The sequence below is a fragment of the Colius striatus genome, chromosome 1, assembly GCF_028858725.1.
Source record: "Colius striatus isolate bColStr4 chromosome 1, bColStr4.1.hap1, whole genome shotgun sequence".
Taxonomy (NCBI): Eukaryota; Metazoa; Chordata; class Aves; order Coliiformes; family Coliidae; genus Colius; species Colius striatus.
The window spans coordinates 123480156-123505014 of NC_084759.1; the positions used below are offsets into that span (position 1 = coordinate 123480156).

Genomic DNA, 24859 nt, shown 5'->3' on the forward strand with positions numbered 1-24859 from the left:
TTAATTATCCTTTCATAAGCATATAAAATAATTCTAGCCTAAATCATATCCTTTGAACAGTAGAATATTAAACCTAAAGGGATAGAGTTTTAGCTATATTTCTTAGGAAATTAGGCTCTCGGGAAGCCATCAGCTCATCAATTTCCCTGTCCCCTTAATCTTCTGGAACAACCGATCCAAACTGATTCACTTCAACTAACTTTGACAGAGGAATAGAGGTCTCAAAAGAATTAGATTTCTACAAACTCTGTGAAAATCAATATCTAAACAAATTAGCACCCTCAAATAAGAGACTCTCTTGGCTACTTGCTCATCCAGGCAGAACATTCAGAGACAGGAGTCAAAAACTACCCTGTGTCTGACCATATTAAAGGAGCTGGGACTGAAATTGGGATGCCATGAGACATTCAGAGAAAAATACAAGGAGTTGAAAATGTTGGCAAACAATGGGACACAGCCACTGGGGAAGAGGACGAACTAACATTTCTGTGATAGGGACATCAGGACACAATGCAAGTCATTTTGTCCAGCTGCTTGCAAGAAGCTTGCATCTTTCACTGAAACACCATTTAAAAGTCATCAAGAGTTCAGGGCACCAAATAAGAGCAAAACTAGGCCTTTAGAGTGGAAAAAAATGTTTATAAAATCTTCCTGAAGTGCAGCTATGTGGTTATTCATATTTTGTTTTATCTAAATACTAACATCTCGCCTGTGCTCTGCAAATTTCTCTCAGCAAAACATCTACTTCAATGTGCAATAAGAGAGAACAAGAAATATTGTCTCTCTTCTTTGTAACTTTCCTGCAACTCAAGTCCAAAAACAGCTTTCCCCAACTTTTATCTCTTATTGATACCCTGAAAGAAAGGTAACTTGTCAGGTTGCATCTGATAGGTATTTTTGCAGTGATTTTACATAGCTCTGAAAGATGACAGCAGGTTTGCAGTCTTTATTTCAATCAGCTCTAGCAAAAGTTGAAGGCAGCATGCTATGGCTTGAACAGGTTTTTCAATCATGGTCATGCATGCCAGTATCATCCTTTAAATCTTTATAGCATCTTTGAAAGTGTGAAAATTATTTAAGATAACTTTTTTTTTTCTTTTTTCTCTTCTTTTTTTTTAATTGCAAATGCAATTTAAGCTTTTGGTTCAAGTAAAATGTCTAAATTGCATTTGATGCATTTTCCAGCTCCCAGTGACTTCAGGGAGACTATTTTTCTCAGTAAGGACGTAAAAGGGGTTGCAATTTCATGTTGTTTAACATTCTGTTTTGTATGACCACAATAAAAGGTGACTTAATAAATACTGCAGTTTCTGAATGGACTTAAGTTATCAGAACTGCTAAATATGCAGAACAAGATCATTCACCAGGGAAATACAACCAAAGTCCAATTGGAGCTCAATAGCAAGCAACAAAAGGGTTTGACCTTTTTATATTGAAAGGAACACATAGAATGAAAATAAAGAACACAACTTCTCACCTCACAACTGCAATAACTTCAATGCATGCTACTTTAACAGATATTCCCACTTAAAACCTGAAAATACTTATATACTCACAACTTGAAAAATTACATTCCTCTCTGAAGGGTCTGTCCCTTACTAGAGTTACACCCCATGTCTAGCATTTCTATAATTGAAGTACTAAAGAAACATATTTTACCCCATATTCTCTATCGTTTGTTTTGTGCCACAGACAGAACTCTGTGCAGTTTCCATTTCCCTTGCAATTAGGCGCTGATCCTACAAACACATAAATGTGAGCTCACCTTTCCTGCTGGGAGGGATTTTGATGGGAGACTCACCGCAATAAAGGACGGGAATACATTTTGGCAGGATCAGGGCCTCAGATAGCAAGGAGGAAACTCGCTAACAGAAACCACCTTTGCAAACACAAAGAGGGAAGGATCACAGAAACAGAAATTACAGTTTTATATACTTATAGATGCCAGCCAGAGTATTTAAAGGGAATAGAAACTGAAGGAGTTCAGAACTTATCTCTTTTTTTTGATCCAATTTGAAAGTATCACTTTAAGGATTTATGGCATGGCACAGCCCAGTTTGCTTAGTTTGGCTTTTACTAGACTATTCTTTTATTTTGCTGAGAGATCAGTGACTAAAAGCACAGCTTTTTCTTCCTCACAGCTGCTTGATCCCATGTTATTGAATATTTTCCCTCCAGCTTTTGCCCTTGCTTTGCTCGCGGGATGTAGATGATGCAGGAATTTCAGCTGCTCTGCTTCAGTTTAGCAGAGTGATAATCTTAGGCAAACGTTTGCAATCTGTCTTTCATTAAAGAGTTTTTTGCACTTCTGTTTAACACGGGGAATTTTTTTAATTGCGCTTCTGAAAAAGGATTTCACCTCCACTTTTGCCTAGAGGGAAACCCTTGTTGTCATGAATATATCTTCTGGATAAAGGGGAATGCTCGTGCTGCCGAGTGTTTCTCACCAAAGACAACAGACAGTTCTACCTCCAACTTCTGAATATTTCTGCAAACTGGAATGGATAAATCAATGCAGAAAACAATGCTTCTCCCACTAAAAAGCAAAGCATTTAAATTCCATGGTAAAATGAAAGTAGCTTTCATTGCCAAATGCCTGAAACCTCTTGTAGAGTATTATTCTCTTACTTTTAGTTCTCAAACATTAACACTAGTATTTAATACTTGTTGCCATAACAAACTGTAAGTGCAAAATAAGAAAGGAAAAGGTTGGTATTTCTAAAATACTTGAAATATGTTAAATGTTTAAATTAATTATTTCAGTGGTCCTGGAAAAATATTAGTCTACAGTATTATTTTAAAACATATATTTATAAAATGTTATTAGTATAACATATACATGTACATATTATGAATCTATAGAAAGGCTTATACATGCACACAATATGGAGAAAGTATAAGCAAGTAAAATAGGATTTTAATTCAAATTATTTGTGGTTCAATATTAAACAATTACTTTTTATGAAATTATAAGAGCATTGAGGATTTATCCCCTAAAAAGACATCCCTAATCTTTAAACAAAATAAATCCTAGAACAAGAAGAAAAAGAGGGGGGAAGAAAAAAAAAAAAAAACAGAGAAAAGAAAACTACATTCACTAAAAAGGTGGAATATTAGATATTTTGTACAAGTCATCCTCACTATTACGCTTTTGTTTAAATACAGTGACAGGACAGGCTAGAGTTCTCAACTGCTTGCTGAATCCGGCCCTAAATAAGTATCTACAGATGCTTCTGAAAAGAAACAAAGAAACAATTATTTCAGAATAACTTTTGACAGTTATGTCGTCATAAAAAATAACCTCTATATGTGTGCGAGGGTAGACAAAATTTAGCTGGAGAAAATGAAACTACCAGATCACCTATTCAATAGTCTCAAACACCGACCGAGTCCTGTGTTCTCCTTACTAAATCAGTACGTATTTAAAAACAATTTGAAATGAGAATCCTGTTATTTTTAATTGCTCTGCAAACTCTGCAAAATAAGCCTCCAGGTTGCTCTCTGCACACAGAAGTGACAAAATAATTATATTCTATATCCTTGTTTGTTTTTAAGATGCACATGAAGAAAGAGGTTTTCTCCCAACATCTTAGACAGAGGAAGAGGAACCGTATCTCAGGAATTCCCAGTGTTTTTTTGCACAAAACATTCTTTATAAACTGGAGATTTCACCTGTAATTCATTGTGCACTGAAACAACACAAGACCTCTGTTCTACGTCACAAAACTCCACTTTCATTATTTCTTCATTCTTTATTTAGGGTTTTCACTATATTGAAATTTGAGTTCCTATTCAAATATTATCAAGCAACTCTTTGAATTTGTTATTAAACTATGTCAAACTTAGACCACAAGTAAAATAGTGACAACTACTGGTTAAAGTCCCTGTTTCCCTAATGATAGAGATACCAGGGAAGAGTTAAGATCATTTGACCTGCTGTGCTCAAAGAAGCAAAGTCTGGCACACAAAATGAAGATCACATCTTAGTATGTACATGGGAAAAAATTTAGCCAACCTCAGGGTAAATGGTCGGTGTGAATGTTGTCTTATTAAAGGAAGGTGACTAACCAGCAGCACCTTCAAAATATTATTCCACAACTGCAATATCCTGAAGCCCTAGATGTGAATGGACACTCCACTGTATTCTTAGACATAAGTAAAGGAGATCATCAGGTTATCCCAAAGACTCAACAGTCTAAGTATATACAACAGTGAATTATCAATTGCTTCAGAAAGCAAGCTAAATAGTCATCCTGATTTACAGGAGAAAAGTTAGGACTAAGAAGAATCAAAAACATCACAATTGTGAATCTGGGGTAAAGAAAAAAGGAAGCAGAAAGAGGGATAAGTGATTAAAATATAAACACATTTCTTTTTCAGGAAAGAAATACAAAATAACTACTATACACTTCATTAGTTGATTGTAACAGCAATAACAGCTCCCTATTTATCTGCACAGCAGTCATCACTGTGTAAATGCTACAGTGAATAGCAACGATCTGAGATGTAATTATGTATATTTTAATTCAGTACTGTCCAGCATTTTTGTAAATACTCAGCAATTGTCTGAATATTGATAAATAAATTTATTAAGGGTCAGTTCACAAACATTCTCATTCAAATATAAGTAATTGTAATAAAAGATCCTTACTCCTATTTATAATTCTCTATTATAATTATGTGGCTACAGAGTGATATTTCCAAACCATTTTGCTGCTGGGAAGAAAAGCTGCCTACCTCTTTCCTCCACACCCATCTACTGGAAAAACACACAAATAAACAAAACAATGAGTAGAAATTTTGAGTGGATGGGGCAGACTGCATTATCTGACTACAGTCAGACTATATCTGACTATAGTCAGATAATTAGTCCAGTTTAATCATTTCCTCAGCAGTAAGAAATGTGCTATGCGTGATTTAACCGGCAATTAGAAATTTCCTCTAGGTAAGAAATAACTACACTCATTGCAACAATAACTAATATGCTCTCTCAGTCACACAAAAAACTTCAGTATACTATTTCTATTAATAATATAAAGCTGAAATATCTCTGTATAGCTGAAATATCTGATTTTTATATACAAGGGAAATCAATAATGTATAGCCAATGCAATTGTATACTAAAATCAACTTAATGATCTATTAATAATAAAATGGCTGAAGGTCTGGATAAAAGTTTTTTTTAAAAAAGTAGCAAACAGAATTTCCAGTGTTACTCTAAAAAGTCCTAAGGACATCACTGTAAGAAAAAATATTTTGTCTGGAAGAGTCGCTATAATTTTTCCTGAAATTCCTGATTTTTTTACTTCAAACCATGGAGAACAAAGACCATGGGGAGAAACATTGTTCTTTGTCCCTGAAATCTTCCTCTCAAATGTAAGAGTTTTTCCCTTTTTCCTCCCAAGCCTCTTAAATATCTAAGCTAAATCAGATTATTACATTTGTTTGGTATAATACATTAAATTGCCTTCATAAACTATTTTGGACAGTATATTCCATTTATAGGAATCATGTCATTCATTAAGTCTGAGGGAAGAGTGGGAAGGAACCAGACAGGAGGGTACGCAGATGCAGGGAGAAAGCCTGAAAACAGTTTCTAATTCCTCTTCATGCTGCGAGCAGCTGATAGGTAGGAAATGAAGCCCTGAACCGCTCCCTTTCCTGCTTCGTTCTTCTCTTCACAACGTGATCCCCCTTTCTGCCTGGTTTTCTACTCCTTTGCCTCTTTTAACTCTTCCCTATTTCACCATCATTCCATCTCCAGGAGGATAGTATACACATGCAACTCAACATTAAAACAAAGCTAACACAATGGTGACCCATTCACTGTTCCCACCAAGTGAGTCCCTCAGAGCAACAGTCCTCATCCAGGGTGAGCTATAGAGCTCCTAATCTTGATTTGTTATTCCTCCACCATTTCTCAGCACAAGGACAAGTCAGTAGCTACAGAAGCCCAGGGACATCCCAATCCAGTGGGTGCCTAAAAACACAACAAAGGGCAAGGTATCAAACATGGCAAAAGGACAGGAGCAACAGCTGCCCCAGGTATTTTTCATCCTCTTTTGGGGCTGAACTCCTTTTTTGTTAAAGGCCATAACCACACAGCATTACTCGTTTCTGTGCTCCATATGGACACAGGCAAACTTCTCTCCATTTTTTCTGAATCAATTTTTCCCAAATACATCCAGGATAAATGATGATCAGTATCTCAATGTAACTCAAGCAACCAGTCTTGAAACACTCTTAATAAACAAATGTTTTGCTATCAAATCTTTCATTCCAGGATGCAGAACGAGTGTGTTTTCTCCTGAAGCTGCACAATACAACCATTTTCACAAAAGCTAATAATTATTGTCAATTTCTGTAAGGGCACACTGCTAGGCACTTCCACAGCTGCCCTCCCTTTCCCCAACCCAGAAGCAATTTCCTGAGTTATGGAATAAACAGAATTACTCTGTACAGAACAGTCCAAGCAGTCTCTAATGGGCAGTGTCAGCTTTCTGCCCCTCCGTCAGCATTGCAGGGACCCGCATAACAGCACTGTGATGTTACAGTCTTATGTGGGTAACACTCCCTAGCATTGAAGTGAATAATGTGACTGACTCGTTGCTAGGCAGATGGAGACTTTGCTAGGGTTGTTTGATGGTAAATGAAGACCTTTTTTATTTGCTCCAAGGAGCCTGGCACAGGAAATCCCCAAATACTACAATAATAAATCTTCTATTTATCTTCTAAATTCCTCAGTGAAATAAAAAACATTAGGCATCCATGGCCATGTGCAGTGTTCTATATTTTCCCAGCTTCCTACAACCTTCTGGCATAAAAAGATTGCTTTCTGAAGCAAAAAACCCCAACTTCTCTGTTTAAAAATAACAGCCTCGTTGGCTTGAATGGAGCACTGATTTATTGTATCACACAATAAAAAGGCAGGAGCACTTAAAAATTGCAAAGACGGGTGTATTCCAGAAACCTGTACCTGATCCAAGATGATAGTTTTCACACTATCAGGCATTTGCAGGAAAACAGAAGAGCAGAGGAAAACGTGATCCTTCCACGGCATAAAAGTGATCACCCAGGCATTAACCTCACTGTCATGATTATTTTACTCATACAGACTTCCAGCAGACAAAAAAGAAATCCCCATACATAAGTCAAAATTATTCCAGTTCTGAAAGCTGTGCTGAGGGGGAGGCTACCTTCTGCCTATCATTGGCTGTTTAGGGCATCTCAGCACAGAAATCAAGCAAGAGGTCAAGACCTATGTGCTGATTACGCCTTCTTAATGCTGCTGAAAATGAGGTCACAAAAGCTGCACCCTTGAAAATCAGCACCGTAAAGTCCTTTGAAATACAGATGCTCAGCATGTTGCAGAATCGGGTCCTCCTTCAGCAGCTGCCTGATTACATACAGCCTTCTCATTACTGTATTTTGCAGTGTCATGAGACACGTCCTGTGTATTAGTTTACTAATTTTGGATATTCTACTGTTTTTTGCCCTGATAAGGAAGACTGTTTAAAGCACATTGCATTTTTTTTCTATGCAGAGTACACCTACATGCAAAGCCGAAAGAGGGCTGACAGGATAGTGGTGGGACAATTTCTTCATCTAACCAAGTGATGTTTGTGCAAGTTAGGGCAATAACTCCTATGAACATTTAATAACTGACCTTTTAGTAGGATGCTCTAAGCAGGACCAGGGACAATCCACTGCAGCAAGAAGGTGAAAAAAAAAAATCAACATTATCTGTGAATCTCTCCATCTGTTCCCCAGTTCCCTTCTTCCTCAGCAAACTCAAAGTTACAGAACTGATCTGCAGACATTTCAGGGATAAATCAACAAGAATCTGTTTTTAAAGACGGCCTAATCTACTCATTGTATGCACCATGCATTTCTAAATGTTATGAAGTGTTCTCCTTAGAGTTATTTTCTGTCCATAAGCATCCACAAAGTCAGACAGCACTTTTGGTATCTTGTTTAAGGATACTACTATTAACTGGTGCAGCTTCTTAAGAAGTCTATAATGCATAGTTCTTCATTCTAACTAAAAGCAAAGACACCCTGGTGTCTTCAGTTTTCCCTTTAGTTTCAAGGTAGATTTCTGATCAGGGAGTTCTCTGTTTCCTGAAGCTCTAAAAAGCAGAGGCTTGGTTTTGTTAATTCATTGGTCATGGGAAAAAAATGTTAATGCTAGTCAAGAGTGCATCCAGACCCTGAGTGAAGTCAAAGAACTGTAAGCCATTCATTATTCTGCATGCCTTTGCCCACCGATTTTAAAACAATTCTTTGCTGTGGCTGCATTCATATAAATGTGCTGATTATTAGAATGATTTGTGACAGTTCTTAACCAGTTGGTTAAGTACTCTTCAGAAACTTCACATCAGTTCTTTTTCAGGTGGTTGGCAATAATTTCTTCCCAAGCTCCTTTCCAAGAGCTACATGTGTGGATATTGCTGAAAATGTCCATCTAACAGTACTGGAAGCTTTTCTGTCAAAAAAAAAAGTAAAAGCCTTGGGAAGAATAAGCAGGTGCAGATGCAATTCAGTGTAACTGTCTGCTCTGACAGAGACTGAATTCTACCTTGCAACAGTTTAGCTGAGTTTTTTTTCTTTTTAATATGTATAGGGAATTAACCAAGAAAATGTATTTTGGGAGAAATTAAAACTTATTTATGAACTTCTGCAGAATTTGGCAAAGAATTTTGATTGTTAAAAGAAGAAAAATTGGGAAGAAGTTTTAAGTGTCCAAATGCTTGATTTCATTATTATCTAAATCAAAATTAATTTCATTATATCATTTCAAATTTATATAGCTATATGCATATGAAATTCATTGGAGCAAGGAACTTTGGGTATCCATTCTTTAAGTGGTAACATAGCTTAAAAACATGAAGGGGCTTGGTGATACAAAAATAAGTAGGGTGGCCAAAACCTAAGCTGTTCTGTTTCTCAATAAAGAAAAGGAAAAAAAATCTTTTATTAAACCAAACCTAAATGCCTCTTCATCATTTTCACTGTTTTTCTGCTCAGTTCCCAAACTAAAAATCCTCCCCTGAATTCCTCTGTTGCTACACATCAGTATATGCTGGCCTAAGACATTTGCTAGGTGCAGCCTTTCCTCTAGTAGCTGTAAGTTGGCATTTGCAAATATACCACAAATATTAGACAAGCCACTGTCACGGGGATTTAACTCAGACAATCGTTTCACCATCTTCACCATACTGCCAGATCAATAGATCAACTGAGCAAATGGGGTATGGAAATATTATTGTAAATATTATTATAACAAGTGTTTTTGTCACTTTTTGGATTGATTTACTGACATATTGTTTTCTGATCTTGCAGAATACACAATTAAAGGATGTGCCTGGCATGAATATTGTTGCTAGAATTGTCACTACATTTCTGCTCAGTCAGAAAAAATATCTTAGTATGCTTTCAAAGATATTTTAATTTTATTTTGCCATAACACCATATTTTCTTGCTTTAGACCTTCTCATCAAAGCACGCTACGACTTTTACCACAAGAAGTGCAATGACATGGTATTGTGAGAAATGCTTTGCAGGCAGAAAGGTTGGAATTGTAGACCTATTTTAAGCAGTACTGGAAACAAGCAGCAAAAAACTAAACCTTTTTTTTCTGTTAAAATAAAAGTGTCTCAGCATTTCTGCATGGTGCTCTCTACCTGCGGAGATTCTAGTTAGAATAACAAGCCAGAAAAGCCAAATCTTTTAATGTCCTGCTATGCACGACTGCTCTGGACAGGGTTAGGCATCAGAGCACTGGGAAGCCCCCAGTTGCTTGTGTTTCCCTGCACAACCAAGTGCTTGCTGCTACTTTTCCAAACGGAGCCACAACAGCTCTCAGGTTAACACATCTGACCATTTTCCTGTATGCCCACCCTGCTTTTGCTGTCAGGATTTACAATAACATCCTGTCCCATTACTGCAAAGCAGTCGTATTTTTCAGGAGGGCGTCACAGACCCGAAGGCTAGCAAAAAAATCCTGTAATTCCAGCAACAGGCAGCAGCAAGCTCAGACTCTCTGGGAAACTCTGTTAATCTCTGAAATGTTGTCAGTTTTAGAAAAATTAAAGCTTCTTTCCTTGAGCTTGATTCTGTATCACCAGTGTAAACTACAGATCTCAACATAGACGCTTGGGGTGATTTAAACCACACTTGAATAGATTGTACTTGCAACAGGAACTGAGGTAAATGCCATATGAGCTGGTCTCAATATATCCAGGAATTTTCTGAGTTCTCTCAGACTGATTTTTAGTGTATTTTTTAAACTACTGTAAGCTTATTAATCTAGATCTGAAGGCAAGGGGAAAAAAAAAAAAAAAAAGGACAAACTAAAATCAAAAAAACCCCACCAAAAAAACATGCTTTGACCTTTGAAGACATAAGATTGCAAGCAGTCATATAGGATCCAACTGATCAAAATAAGAACAGTGATCTGTGTGAATAGAGGTGACTTAAGCGACACTAACTGTGTTATAAAACAATGTAAATTCTGTTTCCTGAATGTAGTGCTCTTGGAAGACATCTTTAAACTTTTCCATCTGAAAAAAGCATCAGTTTTCCTTAAAGACAGATACAGATAAAGCAGGACACTTCTGCCTGAGGAGAGGCTAGCTGGGCTGATATTTGATATAAGCCCTCAGTCCCAAGTGGGAGGAGGGAGAAGTGATTGATGGTTTGTAAGGAATTACTTGACTTTTGCTTGTAACAGAAGCTTTTTGGATTCTCCCAAAGTTCTTGTCAAAGACAAGAAACTTCTTTTGAAATAGCAGCTTTCCCCTTCCCAGCAGATGGAATAAACCTGTGTAAAAAATGCTACAGATTTGAAATGCATACAAAAGAAGGGAAGACGTTGCTTGACGCGCTGCCTTTGTTCTAACACTCTGCTGTTCTGCAAAGTTTGTCTCTATTATTCTGTTACCCGCTCTCTTAATATGATGTGAGCAATTCACCTCTGTAGGAAAAGTTTCACAAACCCACCAGCAGCAATTCACCAATTCAGTAAGATGCATATTACCTCTAGAGACAAATCCTTCTCACTCTCTGTCTCCACTGGTTCCAAGGTCAGAGTGATACGAACTTGACCAAGGCAATCCTTTCCCGAGCCCCCCAAGAGCTCTCCTGGCTCTCATCTGGACAGCTCCATCTGCCTCCTGTAACTGCCTCCTCTGGGAAGGGAGAGAGCATGAGCTCGGCGTCCAGAGTACGGGGGAAAGCAGAGGTATTACGAGAATCAGATTTTCGCATTTCCTTCCATCGCATTCACAAGGGAGCAATGGATCTGAGCTCGGCATCGCCTCTTTAGGAAGCAAACTGATGATCCAACAGGTGGATTGAATTCATATGATCCCAGTCATACACACATTTGTTAGAAAAGCATGGCACCAATAACTCCCAGTCCCAAGTACTTCTGCCAAAGGCAGAGCTGATGCTCCCTGTGTTATGCCTCCTTCTTACCTAGCACGGCTCACGGGTGAGCCTCGAGGACCATGCAAAGGACGATGTACACCGATTCACCCTACCTCGGGAAACAGACGAGAAAAAGTTGTCTGCCAGTTCTTGAAGTTCTAGTTCTATCCGCCGAGCGCTCAAACAAAAGATGAAGCGAGAAACTATGTCTGGCACCAAATTAAGTCACTCCCTACCCACTGCTTTAAAAAATATAAAAAATTAAAAATAATGAAAAATAATAATTGTAAAAAGGGAGCTTCACCAAAGCATTCAGAAGCAGTAATATTTAAAAAAAAAAAACACACAAAACCAAAACAAAATAAAATCAACAACAAAACTGCGTTATCAATCACCTTTTTCCCCGTTCTTAAAATTCGTGTGCCTCTCCGGAGATTAGGTAGGCTGCGTGATTCCCGCAGCCTCGCCGGGGGAGGAGGTTTGCTCAGAAGCAAGGTAAGCAGGTACCCTGCGGTGGAGCGATATTGGTATGGGTATTCCTGCCGCCTCCCAGGACAGGCAAGAGAGCAACGCTCAATGGTAAAAGAGATGGAGGTTTGACTCTTGCCAGCCACGGAAGGCTTTGTCAAGCTATCAGATCTTAATCTTATGGATAAACAGATGCAATAAACACGTTGTAACTCTCGAAATGCGTGCCGTGGTGTTTTCTCTCTCCTTGCAAAGCTTTGTTAATGTAGCCTTAGAACAGCATATAGAACGAAAAACGATTTGCAATGCAAAGTCTTCGCTGATTGAAGAAAATAAAATTCTATAAAATCGTTTTGGTTTGCTTGTTTTTTAAAAAAACTGATGTGTACGTGTTTAACGTTTGCAATCAAAAGTACCGATGGGATGTGTGATACGAAGGCTGCATTGGCGAAATTCGTTTGCAAACTCGCTAGCGTATTTCTTTGGAGGCAACAGAACGGTCCCAAAGCCGAGAAATGATGCATTTTTAGACGCCTCGTTTTGCTCTGCCTCTGAAGCGCCTGGATAGCATCTTTCCTAAGGGAATGGCCATGTTTCGGGAGTAAAGCGTCCTCGGAAAGACGTGTCAACCCTTCTCCTCCCCCCTCCAAAAAAATTAAAGTCTTAAACTTTCAAAGAGCACAAGGACCTCACTCGGCTCTGCTTCGGTCTGTCCCAGCGGCCCTGGGGAGACAGAGGGAAGGGCCGACGAAAGCCACCGCTGTAAACGATGGTAAATAACATATACATCAAGGGAGGCAACGCATGCCCCCACCCCTGTGACCTTTCCGCTGATCAGGTTTAATCTATAAATATCCAGAAGACATTCGAGCCCATTGTTTTGCTGCCCTCTGAAACCAAACCTGCCAAGGGGACGGAGGCGCGCCCACCGCCGCCTGCGCCCCGCCACTCTCCTCCTTCCTCCTTCCTCCTCCTCTCCATAGCGGCGGCGAGAGCAGAGGGCCGACGGAGGATGCGGGGCAGCGGCGGCGGGTAGGCTCCGCCGAGCCCCAAGGTCTCCCGACGGCCCAGCCCTGGCCACATGCACAGCGCGCCCCGAGTGGGAGGGGAACAGAACGGGAATGCCGCTACAATCCCGCATTCGTCTTCACAACTTCGCGATTAAAACCCGCACGTGATTAAAGTCCAGCTTTATCCCCGTTTTAAATGAGTCTCGTAAAACAAGCACAGTAACTCTGGCGACAAGATTCATGGCGGAGACATATATAAGTGAAGTGGATGTTAGGTATCCATTTTTTACATACCTGGGAAACTTATCCGTTGGCTTTTCGCACCTTTCCCCACGCTACCCCCCGCCCCGGCATCTCCCTCCTGGGAGGACGCGTTAGTGGGAAGGGTCTCTCGGGCACTCAAGGATCCCCAATATTGTCGAAAAGGAGTTTAGGCACGGATGGAAAATTCCACCTGGGGAGTGAGGGATATCGCCAAAAGGGAAAACCCTCCCCTCAAAAAAATAGCTGGACTCTGTATACGTCCAGCGCCGAACCAGTGAAGACCTTATGCGCGGAGCGGAGCGGGGCCACCCCGCCGACACTACGGTCCCGGGGTCCCGAGAACCACTCGCGTTGGGGACGACGAGGAAAATCCCCGCGAGACGCGGCCAACGCGTGGGAGAGAAATCGCGATAGCCATCTAGACGGAAAAGAGCTGCAGAGAGAATAGCGAAGCCTTATTCTTCCCTTGGAGGTATTTGTTTCCCTGCGGTGAAAGTTTTTCGGCTTTTCAGACCCTCTCGAGCTGAAATTGAGGGGAATTACATGGAGAGATGGATAAACCGGGCTAGGCCGATTTACGTTATCACACACAGAATCGACACACGATTTCCCAGCGCGTATATTCGGGGCCTCTCCGTAAGCACATCCGTACCAAAATCTCCCGCAGAAGCAGCAGCCTTCTGTTATTTCCTACTCTACGCAGGGGCAGTGATTTCGAGTTTTGAGCCTCTGGGACGCTAAACAAACTCCCTTTTCTTTTTCCTTTTTTTTCCCCTTTTCTTTCTCTCTCTCTCTTTTTTTTTTTTTTTTTTTTTTTTTGTATCTCACTGGAGATTTGGCAAGTTTAAAATACTTTAGGTGTAAAGTTTGGTCTTAATTGAGTCTTGTAAAGATGGAATTTCGTGGCCATTATAGAGCCACTAATCAATTTTCACCCAGCAGCAAAGGTATACCGCGGAGGATTTAGGTTTAATGAAGTGGCTGCAAATTACAGTCGCGGACTTCATTTAAAGTCTATCAAGCTCCTAAAAAATTATTTCTCAAACTGTTCTTGATTTCCTTTGCTTTATGAAAAACATCACGTTTGCTTTCTAAGCTTTCAGGCATTAAGAGTCATGCTCTCCCGCTCCCTAGTCTGATCCCGGGTGAAGGGCGAGGGGGGGGCGAATTTTTTGTTTCGAATTTGGGGAGAAATTATCAAATTAAAATTCTAGACCGTCCAAAAATACATATTACTGTGGCTAAAAAATAATGATAAACAATTCTAAAGAAGAAAACCGATGAACACTTTTGCTCTGTTACTGCAAAGCGGTTTTTTGTCGTTTTGTTCGCGTAATTATTATTTTAAACGGGAAAGACTCGGAAACCGTGAGCTAATTTATCAGTGGGTAATATTTCGATTGCTTGTGTCCCTTCCCTTGGACACCCATCGCTCCGCTGAGCGGGAGGTCCCCGATAGCGGAGTTTACCTACTTCGCCTTAGGACCTGCAGCGGGAAGAGCTGCTGCGGTTACAAACAAATGGAAATGCGGAGAGCGGAGCAGGGCGAGGTCTCGGAGTTCCCGGACAGTCCCTCCCTTTAAAAATACTTAGCAGATTTTAATATTTTTTTTAGAGTAAATCTTTTTTTATACCTTGATCCCGAATTCTTTCCCCTTTGCGTTCGGTTGAGACTTTCTTCTTGTTGTTGTTGTTGATTGGGGGGTTTTATGCTGGGTTTGCGATGGCTAATGTTTATTGATAGAGGGCAGGACATCACGAAAAAAAAATAAAAACCCAACAAAATAAAATGGTGCTTTCTTCTCCAAGTGCAACAGAGTACACTTGGCACGAATGGAGGAAATTTCTGCCCTTGCTCTTACGGAGTCGCGCCCAGAAATCGCTTGACCTTTTTTCCCGACCATAATAGTAAAAGAAAAAATACCTAAAATTCCTTTTTCTCGGACCAATATAATTGCGAGAGCGCGGCCGCTCCCTCTGTCCCGTTGCAGGGTGCTGGGGAGCAGGGGCGGGAGGATGGTGACAAGGGCACGGGAGGCAGTGTGGGGCGAGGGGGGCAGAGTAAGCATGGGGAGCAGCACACGTTCACCCCTCAGAGTCCCCGGGAATCCGCGGCTGCTTTTGAGGGACCGTCATTTTAAGCCGGAGCAAAACCGCCGAGGGGACAAGAGCAGACCGAGGGCTTCTCTTGAGCCAAATGATCACTCCAAGCTACCGGCTCCCTTTTAAATAAAAATAAATAAACAAATAAAAGTTTTCAATTAAAAGCACAAATAGTACAGGGGAAGTCCCGTGCTCTCTCTCCCCAAACACTATGCAGCCGACCAAGGGCCGGGGTCCCGGCGCTGGTCCATACGCCTCGGTTCCCAGGAGGCCATAGGCTCGCTAGCGAGGGCCGGACCCCTCGGACCCCCCCCTCACCCGCTGCCCCTGCTGCCAGCTGAGGCTCTTTACCCTGCCGGGAGTAGTGCCCCTGCGAGGAGCGAAGACCACCCTCCGACGTTCCCCTCGCAGCCGCTGGGATTTGCACGGTCCGTCCCAGGCGCTGAGCCCCGGCGGGACCGATCCCGGAGGAAAGGATCAGGCTCCCAGCCCCTCGCTGCCGCGCTGAGCCCTGCCCGTGGAGAACTCGAGCGGGAGCTCGCTGCAGGGCGTGGGTGCCTGTGCACCGAGGGGTCCCCTCTCCTCGGCGCAGACTCGGGGTGGTCGATGGTGTCTCGGAAAGGCGAGCGGAAGAAGAGAGGGGTGATCCCTTCCGCGGGGACGCCAGCTTCGTGCCCCACTCCTTTGCCCCCGACCCACAAGACACTCCCGCAATGGTGGCGAAATTCCGGGGCAAAGCGAAACGCGTGTCCCCATAACACCCGGGAAGGTCTATCGCGACCAGCAGGCAGGAGGAGGGAGATGAGAGAGAGAAGGAGGAAGCGGAGGGAACACGCTGCTCCCTCTCGGGGCATCACGGAATTGTGGCGGGGAAAGAGCGGCAGTGAATAGGAGAAAAGTCCCCGTAAACCGAAAAAAAACCCCTAAAATGCAAGAAATCTCCGCAAAATCCTCCCCCCTCTCCTCTTCCCCCATTCCCGATGTTTTCCGGGACGTGCTGCCCGGCGCCACTTTCCCGGCGGGCAGCTCCCGGTTGGGCTGAGCGGCCGGGAGGGAGAGGGGCTGGGGCGAGGGGTGTTCCGAAGAGAAAGGAGTTGCACTAACCGGGGTTGAGATCCAAGCACTGAGTCGGGTCTTCATTGTCCCCTAGCTGGCCATTGGGGCTGAGGCTTTCCATGGACAAATCCAGCCCCTTGTCCTCCCAGTCTCGCAGTTTCCTCTTTTTATTTGTCCCGATCAAGGCTTCTACCGAGAAAGCGTGCGCTCGGGAGCTGAGGGCCACCGCCGATCTTCTCCTCTCACTCATCTTATCCCCCAGCCCAGACCTTTGGGCAGATGAGCAACCAGTGGCTGGGAACGCAGAACTCGGGGACCAGAGGCAGAGCCTCTCGCCTCTTTCTCCCCCCCACCCCTCCCCAATTGCACCTCCAGAAAAAAAAACAAAACAAAACAAAACAAAACAACCAACCAGCCCCTCAGTCTCCCGAAGGCACTACATGAGGCTGCAGATACTCCGTCGGCAGAGCCGGGAGGGTGTGCTCAGCCCAGGTCCCCAGCACTTGCTCAGAGGGGCTGCAGGCTGGATTTCATCTTTTTTTTTTTTTTTTTTTTTTTCTTCTCCCCTTTACTTCTGTCTCTCTCTGATTGATCCAAACTTCTGGGATTTTTTTTTTCCTCTCTCTCTCCAAGAGTTAGGCAGGCTGCGTGCGCCTGTCAAGGAAGGGAAAAAAAAAAAGGGGGGGAAAAAAAAACCACTAAACCTGTCCCTGGCCAATAGGAGGGAGAGATCGGGAGAGACCCAAAAGCTGCGACCCAATGGGAAGGGGAGGGAGCCTTGGGCTTCAGGGAGAGGAATTTTGGCCATCTGAGTCCTGGAGCACCGGCCGGGAGAATTAACTGTTTGAAGAACGGGGAGGCAGTAGGAAATCCATAGCTCTAAATACAGAGAGGTAACAACTCCTGCATTTCTCTCCACCGCACTCAGGTTTCCCAGGGGCTCCTGCTAGTTAATCCCCACACAAAAGTACCCGAGAGGGGCTTCCGCCCCCCACCCCCCCGGGGGTGCCGGTTGAGGGGGTGTTTTTAAAACGTCATCCATGCCATCTACTACTGGCGCTGTTGGAATCGGTGTTTGGTCTCGGGGGAAGTGGGAGTGGATGGGCGCAAAACGATGCGTGTCCGTGGAGCGGCGAGGCTGAGAAGGTGGTGTGGGCTGGAATCGACAACAGGGCAGATAGATCGAGATACCCACTCTGCCCCCACTCCGGGCAGGGGGAGTGCCTTCTCTTTGCGTTTTTTTTTTTTTTTCCCCCTTTCCCACTTCTTTTTGCCACTTTAGCTACAAGGAGATCAAACTTGCTAGGTACAGACTCTGTCCGGCTGCCTGGATGATACTGAACACTTTCTTTCTGCTTTGCCTCTTCACTCTGCCCTGAAACCCTCCATGCTGAGGAGAGTCCACAGTTACTCTCAAACTCCGCGGTCGTGCGTAGTGCGGCGCGGGGAGACGGGGACTCGCAGTGAAAAGGGACAAGGGCTGCATTTGAGAAGGTGAAAGAAGCACGGTGTGTTTTCATTAGCCGATAGGATCACGGGAAAAAAATTAAAATAGATGAAGTTAAGCGAAACACCCTCTAGGGAAAATACAGCGAGCAAAGCCACTGTGGGTTAATTCGATCCCGACGATCGAATACAGGTTCAAACAAACAGTAAATATTTATAAAGTAAGGGAAGCAATTACTACGGTGGAAAAGCGGACAAGGATACGCACCAAAATTCGGGAAGGGATTGTTTTTTGCTCCGATGCTCCACCGAAGGTGCTTGCTGAGCTACTTTGTGCAGTGTTGGGGAAGAGCTGGATTTTTCTTAAGCCAGATTTTTCGATGGGGCTGGACACAAGTAAAGGGGCCAGGCGTGGGGGATACGCACACACATTTCCTTTAGCTACCAGAGTTATCCCACTGCTGGTGCCCATGTCTGCGTGGCACAGCGAAGCCCTTCAACCCCCCCCCTGCCCAGCCTAAAGCGCTGGCTCTGGCTGGCGCGTTAACAGGATGCCGAGGTTCACATGCACCGAAAGCGATTTCGGATGGAAATCGAGAAAGTAGGTGTTTTTTCTTCGAGAAATCCCGGGAACTCTAAGCCCTGTTATCTAGGCCGCGAAACAGGTTTTGCGCGTCCCCATCACCCGTCCTACACCCCCCACACCCCCGCCTCCGCCGCTCCTTTCCCCTCCCCTCTTGTACATCGCCTTTGACAGGTCATTCGCCGAGGGCTCAGCGCCGGGCACAGCGGCACTGCCACATGGAGTGTCGTGTGTTCCCCGTCCTCTCCTCGGCACTGCCCCGGGAAAAGTACTGGGGTGGCAGGAGGGGCAAGAAGGGAGAAGCCAGAGACTGGGGCTGGGGCTTGGAGGGAGCCGGCAGCAGGACAGACCGATGAGTGGGGTCCCGGAGGGGAAACATGTCTTTCTAGAGGGTCCCTGGCTCCGTGTCCTTGAGAGCATGTGCCCAAATTAAAAAATAAAACAAAAATAAAAATAAATCCGCTTCCGTATTTCTGAAACCCTCTGAAATACTCGTCTGGGAGATGGACACCGAGGAAAGCTTTACAAGAAGCTGGAGGAAGATTTTAGAAAGAGGGCCCAAGCGAACAGGGGATTATTTATAGCTTTGTAGCGAGAGGAAATGTTGTTGGAAGGGCGATTTAAAAGAAATTTGAGGGCTCATGTAAGAGCTCAAAAATACGTTTTTCCACTGAGTGTGTTTTTACAGGTCGGCAGTCTAAAGCAGCCTCTAGCGCTTTCAGGTCTCTTAACCGGCGTCTCTCCGCGCTGCCGCTCGGGGTCTATGAGCTGTGTGAGACCACCGCACGCCCGGCCCTGGCAGGGGGACACGGCCTCCTCAGCAGCGACCAGAAACACAGCAGTTTCCATGCCAATACGGCCCCTAGTTGACAGACTCCAGGGAGCAGACCCTTTTGCCAGGGATAGGAGAGCAGCTCCCTCCCTGTCTCTCGAGCTGTGTCCGAGGCCGCGGGGACACACAGCCGCTATCGACCGCTCCTCTCCCTCCTCCCTGCCGCTACGCCGATGCTCGGGAGATTTAGCACAGCTCGCCTTCCCTTTGCCCGTCTGCGCCTGGCGGTGCAAAAGCGATAAACACAAAGGTATCGCTGCTTCTCGGGGCGAGTGGAGAAAGGGCAATCCCCTGCAGCGACCTCGCGGCCCGGCGCACACGAAGGATGTGCTGGGGGGAAAGGGGAGGGATGGGGCAATGGAGGGGAGGTGGGGAGGGGGGGGGAAGAGTCAACCCTGCTCCCCCGCAGAGATCTCTGCCCACTGCTCTGAGAATGCTCGCCCAGGGAAACCCGCGCTCCTCAAGCCAGGGGATGGGGTTTCGATTCATACTGTGTAGCAAAATCTCGCTGAGCCCCTCCGCGCCGCCAGCTCCCAGTCCCAGGGGCCCTTGTCAGGCGAAACGGTGTTAGGGACTCGCCCGCGGCAAACGGCGTTACTCTGGAGTCGTCCCGGGCTTAATCTGGATTCAGATCCAACTCTGGCTCCTACTCGCCAAATATGAATGTGTCTTTTTGCCTAGTCTTTATGTCAGACCCTTATTCGCAGGGGTTGCTCCCATTAAAGCCAGGAAACTGCTCCCTGGAATAAAGCGGCAGGAGCAAGGGTCGCAGGCCCAGGCCCCGGGGTTTATAAAGAAATCATTCACTCCTGCTTTCCAGTTGTCGAGGAGAGAGTATGAAAATATTTGTTTATATATGGAAATATCTGGGGGAAAAAAAGAAAAGAGAAATCGGGGGAATCGGCTGCGGGGCTGGAGTGCTGTCCAGATGTGTTGCTCGCAGGGGCCGAGCCCAGCCAATTTCAAACCTTGCTCCTCAGCAAGGAAAACCTTACCGAAGGTCCTTCAGACAGACCCATCCGGGGATTTATTATCTTAAAAAAAAACGAAAAAAGAAAAGTTAGTAATTGAAAACGATGTTAAATCTAGTCAGCGGGTGAGGGCTGAAGGTTGTCTGGTAACTCGAGTGAGGGATTTACAGGACTTGGATGTAACGTCTGTGATCTTTTCAAACGGATGGGAGGATTTTGAGGCCGACGGCACTCATAAGAGGCGAGTGTAGAGAGAAGATAGGTTGCTGCTTGGAAACTCTAGCGAGGTGATGTTCCCGGGAAGCAAGAAGGTCACTTATTGTGACTATGGACAAAAAAACCCCTAAAATAACAAAAAAAAAAAACCAAACCGCCTGCAATGTATTTTTATGGTCTGCACAAACGGTATTGTTGCATATTATTAACTAATTCATAATTATACTCCTATTAGGCCGTCGATTCGTTCCTCCCTCCCCTTCCCCCGGCTTTCTCAGGCTCTGAGAATTGAACCACCGCAAAATATTTACAGTCTCAAGTGTTTTTAAATGGGCTTTGTTTGTGTTTTACAGAATAAAAATCTCTATTAGTGTTTAAACAAACACCATGCCAGTCTCTTAAGCCTTCCAGATGTTTGCAATAAAATGTCAGGTTTTGCCTTTGGGACTCGAAATAAAATTTAACTACCTTCACCCTGTAATTATTCTCTTAGCTCTCCCTTCATAAATTTATCTGCTTTCTATCAGGAGAGAGGGGGGAAAAAAATCCGATTATACACTTGGACTATAAAAAACAGCCACTACTTTCCTTCTATTTTACCTGGACTTCTCCCCAGCTTGTTTCGGACCAAGACGCGTACTTTATTTTATTTCTCTCCTGTTTTCGGGGCAGCAGAAGGAGACTAGGCAGAACAGAAACGCATCGGCAGGTTTCATGGGCTTAAGGCAAGAAAGTGCCCCTTGTCCTTGCGCCTGTATGTGTGTGGTGGGGACTGTCCCCAGCCCTATCCTGGCCACTGTTCCCGGAGGGGAGGCGAATTGGGAACTTAAATTGTCCCTGAACTTCCTCAAGCTCCGGGCGTTACTTTTTCGCAGGGACTAACCCGACCTGACTGCATTTCGGAGCCTCCCCGTGGAGCTGTTTGGAAATAGGCAGTTTTGATGAATAATTCAAACAAATCAAGTTCCCCACGCAAACAAAGAGGAAAGTCCTGGCTAGATACCCCTCTGCCTTCTCGGCTACAAACTGCGGCCACTACTGTTAGGGTTAAAAGCCATGAACTTTATATTTGCCACGCCAAATTTCAGAACAACCCAGAACGATAAGGGAGGGTCCAGATGATCTCTTTCTGTACCTGCCGCCTAGGAATCCCTTTCGCCTGGTTGTCAGCAGGAACGTGGAGTTTCTGCAGTTTTCACTACTTGCAGAAAAACCTGCAGAGACAACCATATGCTTCTGGTGTGCTCCTTGTTCCCTGTCGCCGGGCACAGCCAGGGAACGCGACTTCCCAGTACACTCCACACACACTCGGGAGCCCCGGGACTCACTCCTGGCCATTCACGCGCCCGTTTGGGGATTTTTGGGGGGGCAGGTTGTGGTGTTTTTTTAAAAAATATATTTGTTCTTATCCCCCTTTCTCCTCTGGAAGAAACCTTCTTCTGCAGATTTTCTCCCCTTGTGCTGGAGTCTCTACTGACAGGTGAATGCGCGAGGGTTGGAGCTCTTGAGTGGAGAGAAGCAGCTCCACGGCAATTAGAGGCTGGTGAGCCCGCTGGAGAGCAGAGATGTTTCCCCAGTAAGCTGCACTCCTACCAGCTCCTCCGAGCAGGAGAGGAGCATGGAGGAAAATAGGTGTCTAATTAGCCACGCCGGCCTGTCCACGGCTCGTTACCCGTCACGTTATTTTCCTGACAGCCATACCTGCCCCGCTCCAACGAGAAGAGGTGGCAAAACGAGACGGGAAGGCTGGTGCCGAGCGGAAGGGAGTGCTAGGCTTTGCCTCCCCCCTGCACGCTCCACCGGCCCCATCTGCAGTGAGTTGCTGAGCTTTCCTCGGGGTCTCCATTTTTTTTCTGCCCCCGTCCCCGTTGGCTGGTGGACTGAAAGGGTGGTGTTGGCCGGCGGGAAGGGATTGGGACTTGTTTTTTTTTTTTTCCAAGAAATAAACTGCTCTTACGGGATTTCGAATGAGAACTAGAGGGATTATGGGACCTCGGAAAGAGCGGGGAGAAGGTGACAGCGGGACTGTATCTAGACAAACTCTAGGACAAGAGTCTTAACCAAATTCTGTCAGAGCCAGGGCACGCGATCCAGTCCCAGGAGGCTGCCCGCCAGGCGACAGGCATCTCCCGAGATGTTCAGTCCTACCCTGCTTGGGCTCAGCACCGCTATTACTCGGCCCCGGATGCCTCCTCACTCGCCCTACGCTTCGCAGCAGCGCGGCCTCGGTGATGAGAGGAGCACCGGGAAAGTCGGTCCGGGACCGGGCGTGGGGCAACCCGCACCCGAGTCCCGGCGGGGAGATTTTAGTCGAAAAGGTGACTTCCTAGCCGGGCAGCTGCCTCCACTTTTCCTCCAAGAAAGTAAAATAAATCAGTTTCAAGCCAGTACCAAACATCATTTGCACACTGATGCATTGAAGATCTACTTCTTCGTAGATTATTGCCGCTATTATAACTTTGGGTTGACTGAAGGTGTGACGAGTGGAAAGATCTGGGGCTTCATCCGCACATGTGATCTACAGTACCTAGCAGCTCCAGCAGCTGAGGCTGGTGGGCTGGGAGGAAAAAAGTGAGCGGCCAAGCCTGTTTTTACCTCCTCCCGGAACAGGCCGGACCCACCTGGAAGCGGCGCATTCCCTGTCCCCACACCTCGCACAAATCGAAAAAGCAGCGTCACCCGGAAAAAGCTGCGGGTTTGCTCGCAATGGTTCTCGTATGGTTCTCGACAACCGGCCCCTTGTTACCGAGTCGAGATCCAAATTTCGCTTTTCCATCGGAAAAAAAGCCGAGCTGAGCGCAGCATTTCAATGTGTATTCAGCCAAAAAGAGAAACATAAAGTGATTTTTTTTTTTGTCTCTTCAAGACATAGGTCTTCGAACGAAGAGAGAGCTGTGCGCTCACCTACCTCATACACGGTGTGTTGTGCTGTAAACAATCCCATTAGAGCCGATCCTAAAAAAGCAGTGGACTTTAAAAGTACTATTGACAAAAGCGGTGGCTGCGGGATATGATTAGTTTGCCACCGAAAGCAGGCGTTTAACCCGCCGCGCTACCAGCACTGGGCACGGCCACAATACCGGAGGTGCGGCCCCCGGTCTCCAGTAGTGGCACCAATATACGTGGCAGAACTCCGGGAAATTCAAACACCGTTTCTTTTGCCTCGCATAAAACGTTACTGCTGTGTAAAGCAGGCACGCCAGAAACCCGGCTTCAGTTCCCACAAAATGTCCATGATCTGCCGGGCCTCGGTCCGGATTCCCTTTCTGCTTTGCAAAACCTTGCTTGCCCTTGCTCCGAGCCCAAGATTTCCACAGATTTATTATTAAGCGAGTTTTCCTTCGGTTCTAACGCTGTTTTTCAAGTTTCTAGTAACTAAAACAGTAACTGGGACTGAGTTATCCCCGAGTTGAATTTTGGACTACCACGAGAGCACTTGCTTCTAGTGCCTGCGGTTTCTCGTTTGCCTCGCAGGGCTTTTTCACAGCGGGAAGACTCGGAAACCTTGGAAGGGAAAGGAGGGAGACGGGCGATGCTGCTGTGGGGCACCCTGTGATCCAGCTGAACCTTTAGCCTTTCCTCTTTAGCCTTCTCTCTTACCCACGGCCCACCCCAGAGATTCCCAGTAAAGGTGTGGAAACCTACAAAGCTCCCTCTCCATTCCCACCGCCGTGCTGGCTGCTTTCTTTGTCGGGGTCACTTGTTATCAGTCATATTGATACTACGAGTGAAGTTATCTTCTCTTTCCATGCCCTGGAGGAGACCGACTCACGAGCCACGCAGCTTCGATCCCAGCAGCGTGTGCGATGCTCCCCCTGCCGCAAGGCCTCTCCCTGCCCCCGTGCCCCTTTCGCCGCCTCACGGGGCCTCCCTGTCGGAGGGGGCAAGGAGTCACTCAGGGTCAAGCAAGCGGCGTGTGGCATCTCCGGAGGAGGAGCCCGAGCGCCGAGCCTGCAGCCTACCCACGGGGACGACAAAGCCCACTCGCCAGCGCTTTCGAGTCTGGGGCCGTGAGGCCGGGAATCAGGCTCGGCAATGCAACGAAGCCAGAGTGGGGCCGATGAGGGAGTCGGGGTCCGGTGGGAGCGGGACGCCAGAGCTGCAGGGCGCCGGCTGGCCAGCCCAGCTCGCTGTGGGAGCCTCCTTCGCTCTCTCCCGCAATGCCACCTTTCAGGCTCTAGCAGAACAATGCTTTGCGGGCGGAGGGGGTGAGGCGGGGGTGGGGGGAGGCAGCAGCAGAGGAGAGTGGACCTCAGGGGTCGAATGGCACGGACATCCTCGCAGCAGGGAAGAAAGGAGCCCCGCGGCCGGCTGGGGTGAGGGCGGGAAGCCCGGCAGCGCTTCCCGAAGCTGCCCGGGGTGGGCGCAGCAAGCGGGGGGTTTCGTGTACAACCGCAGCGGGAGGCTCAGCTGCAACGGGCTCCGACTTTCGGAAAGGCAGTGCTGGGAGCAGGCACTGGCTGCCGCCTAGCAGGGCCAG

General features: G+C 45.6%; 1 protein-coding gene across 1 annotated transcript in view; it reads right to left on the bottom strand.

The window, feature by feature from the left end:
• TBX15 (T-box transcription factor 15) overlaps positions 1-16581 on the bottom strand; it is a 95101-nt gene extending 78520 nt beyond the window's left edge. The window contains exon 1 of the mRNA XM_061988753.1: positions 16380-16581. Within this exon, the coding sequence (XP_061844737.1) occupies positions 16380-16581 (202 nt within the window). The remainder of the gene's footprint in view (positions 1-16379) is intronic.
• Between the last annotated feature and the right edge of the window lie 8278 nt (positions 16582-24859).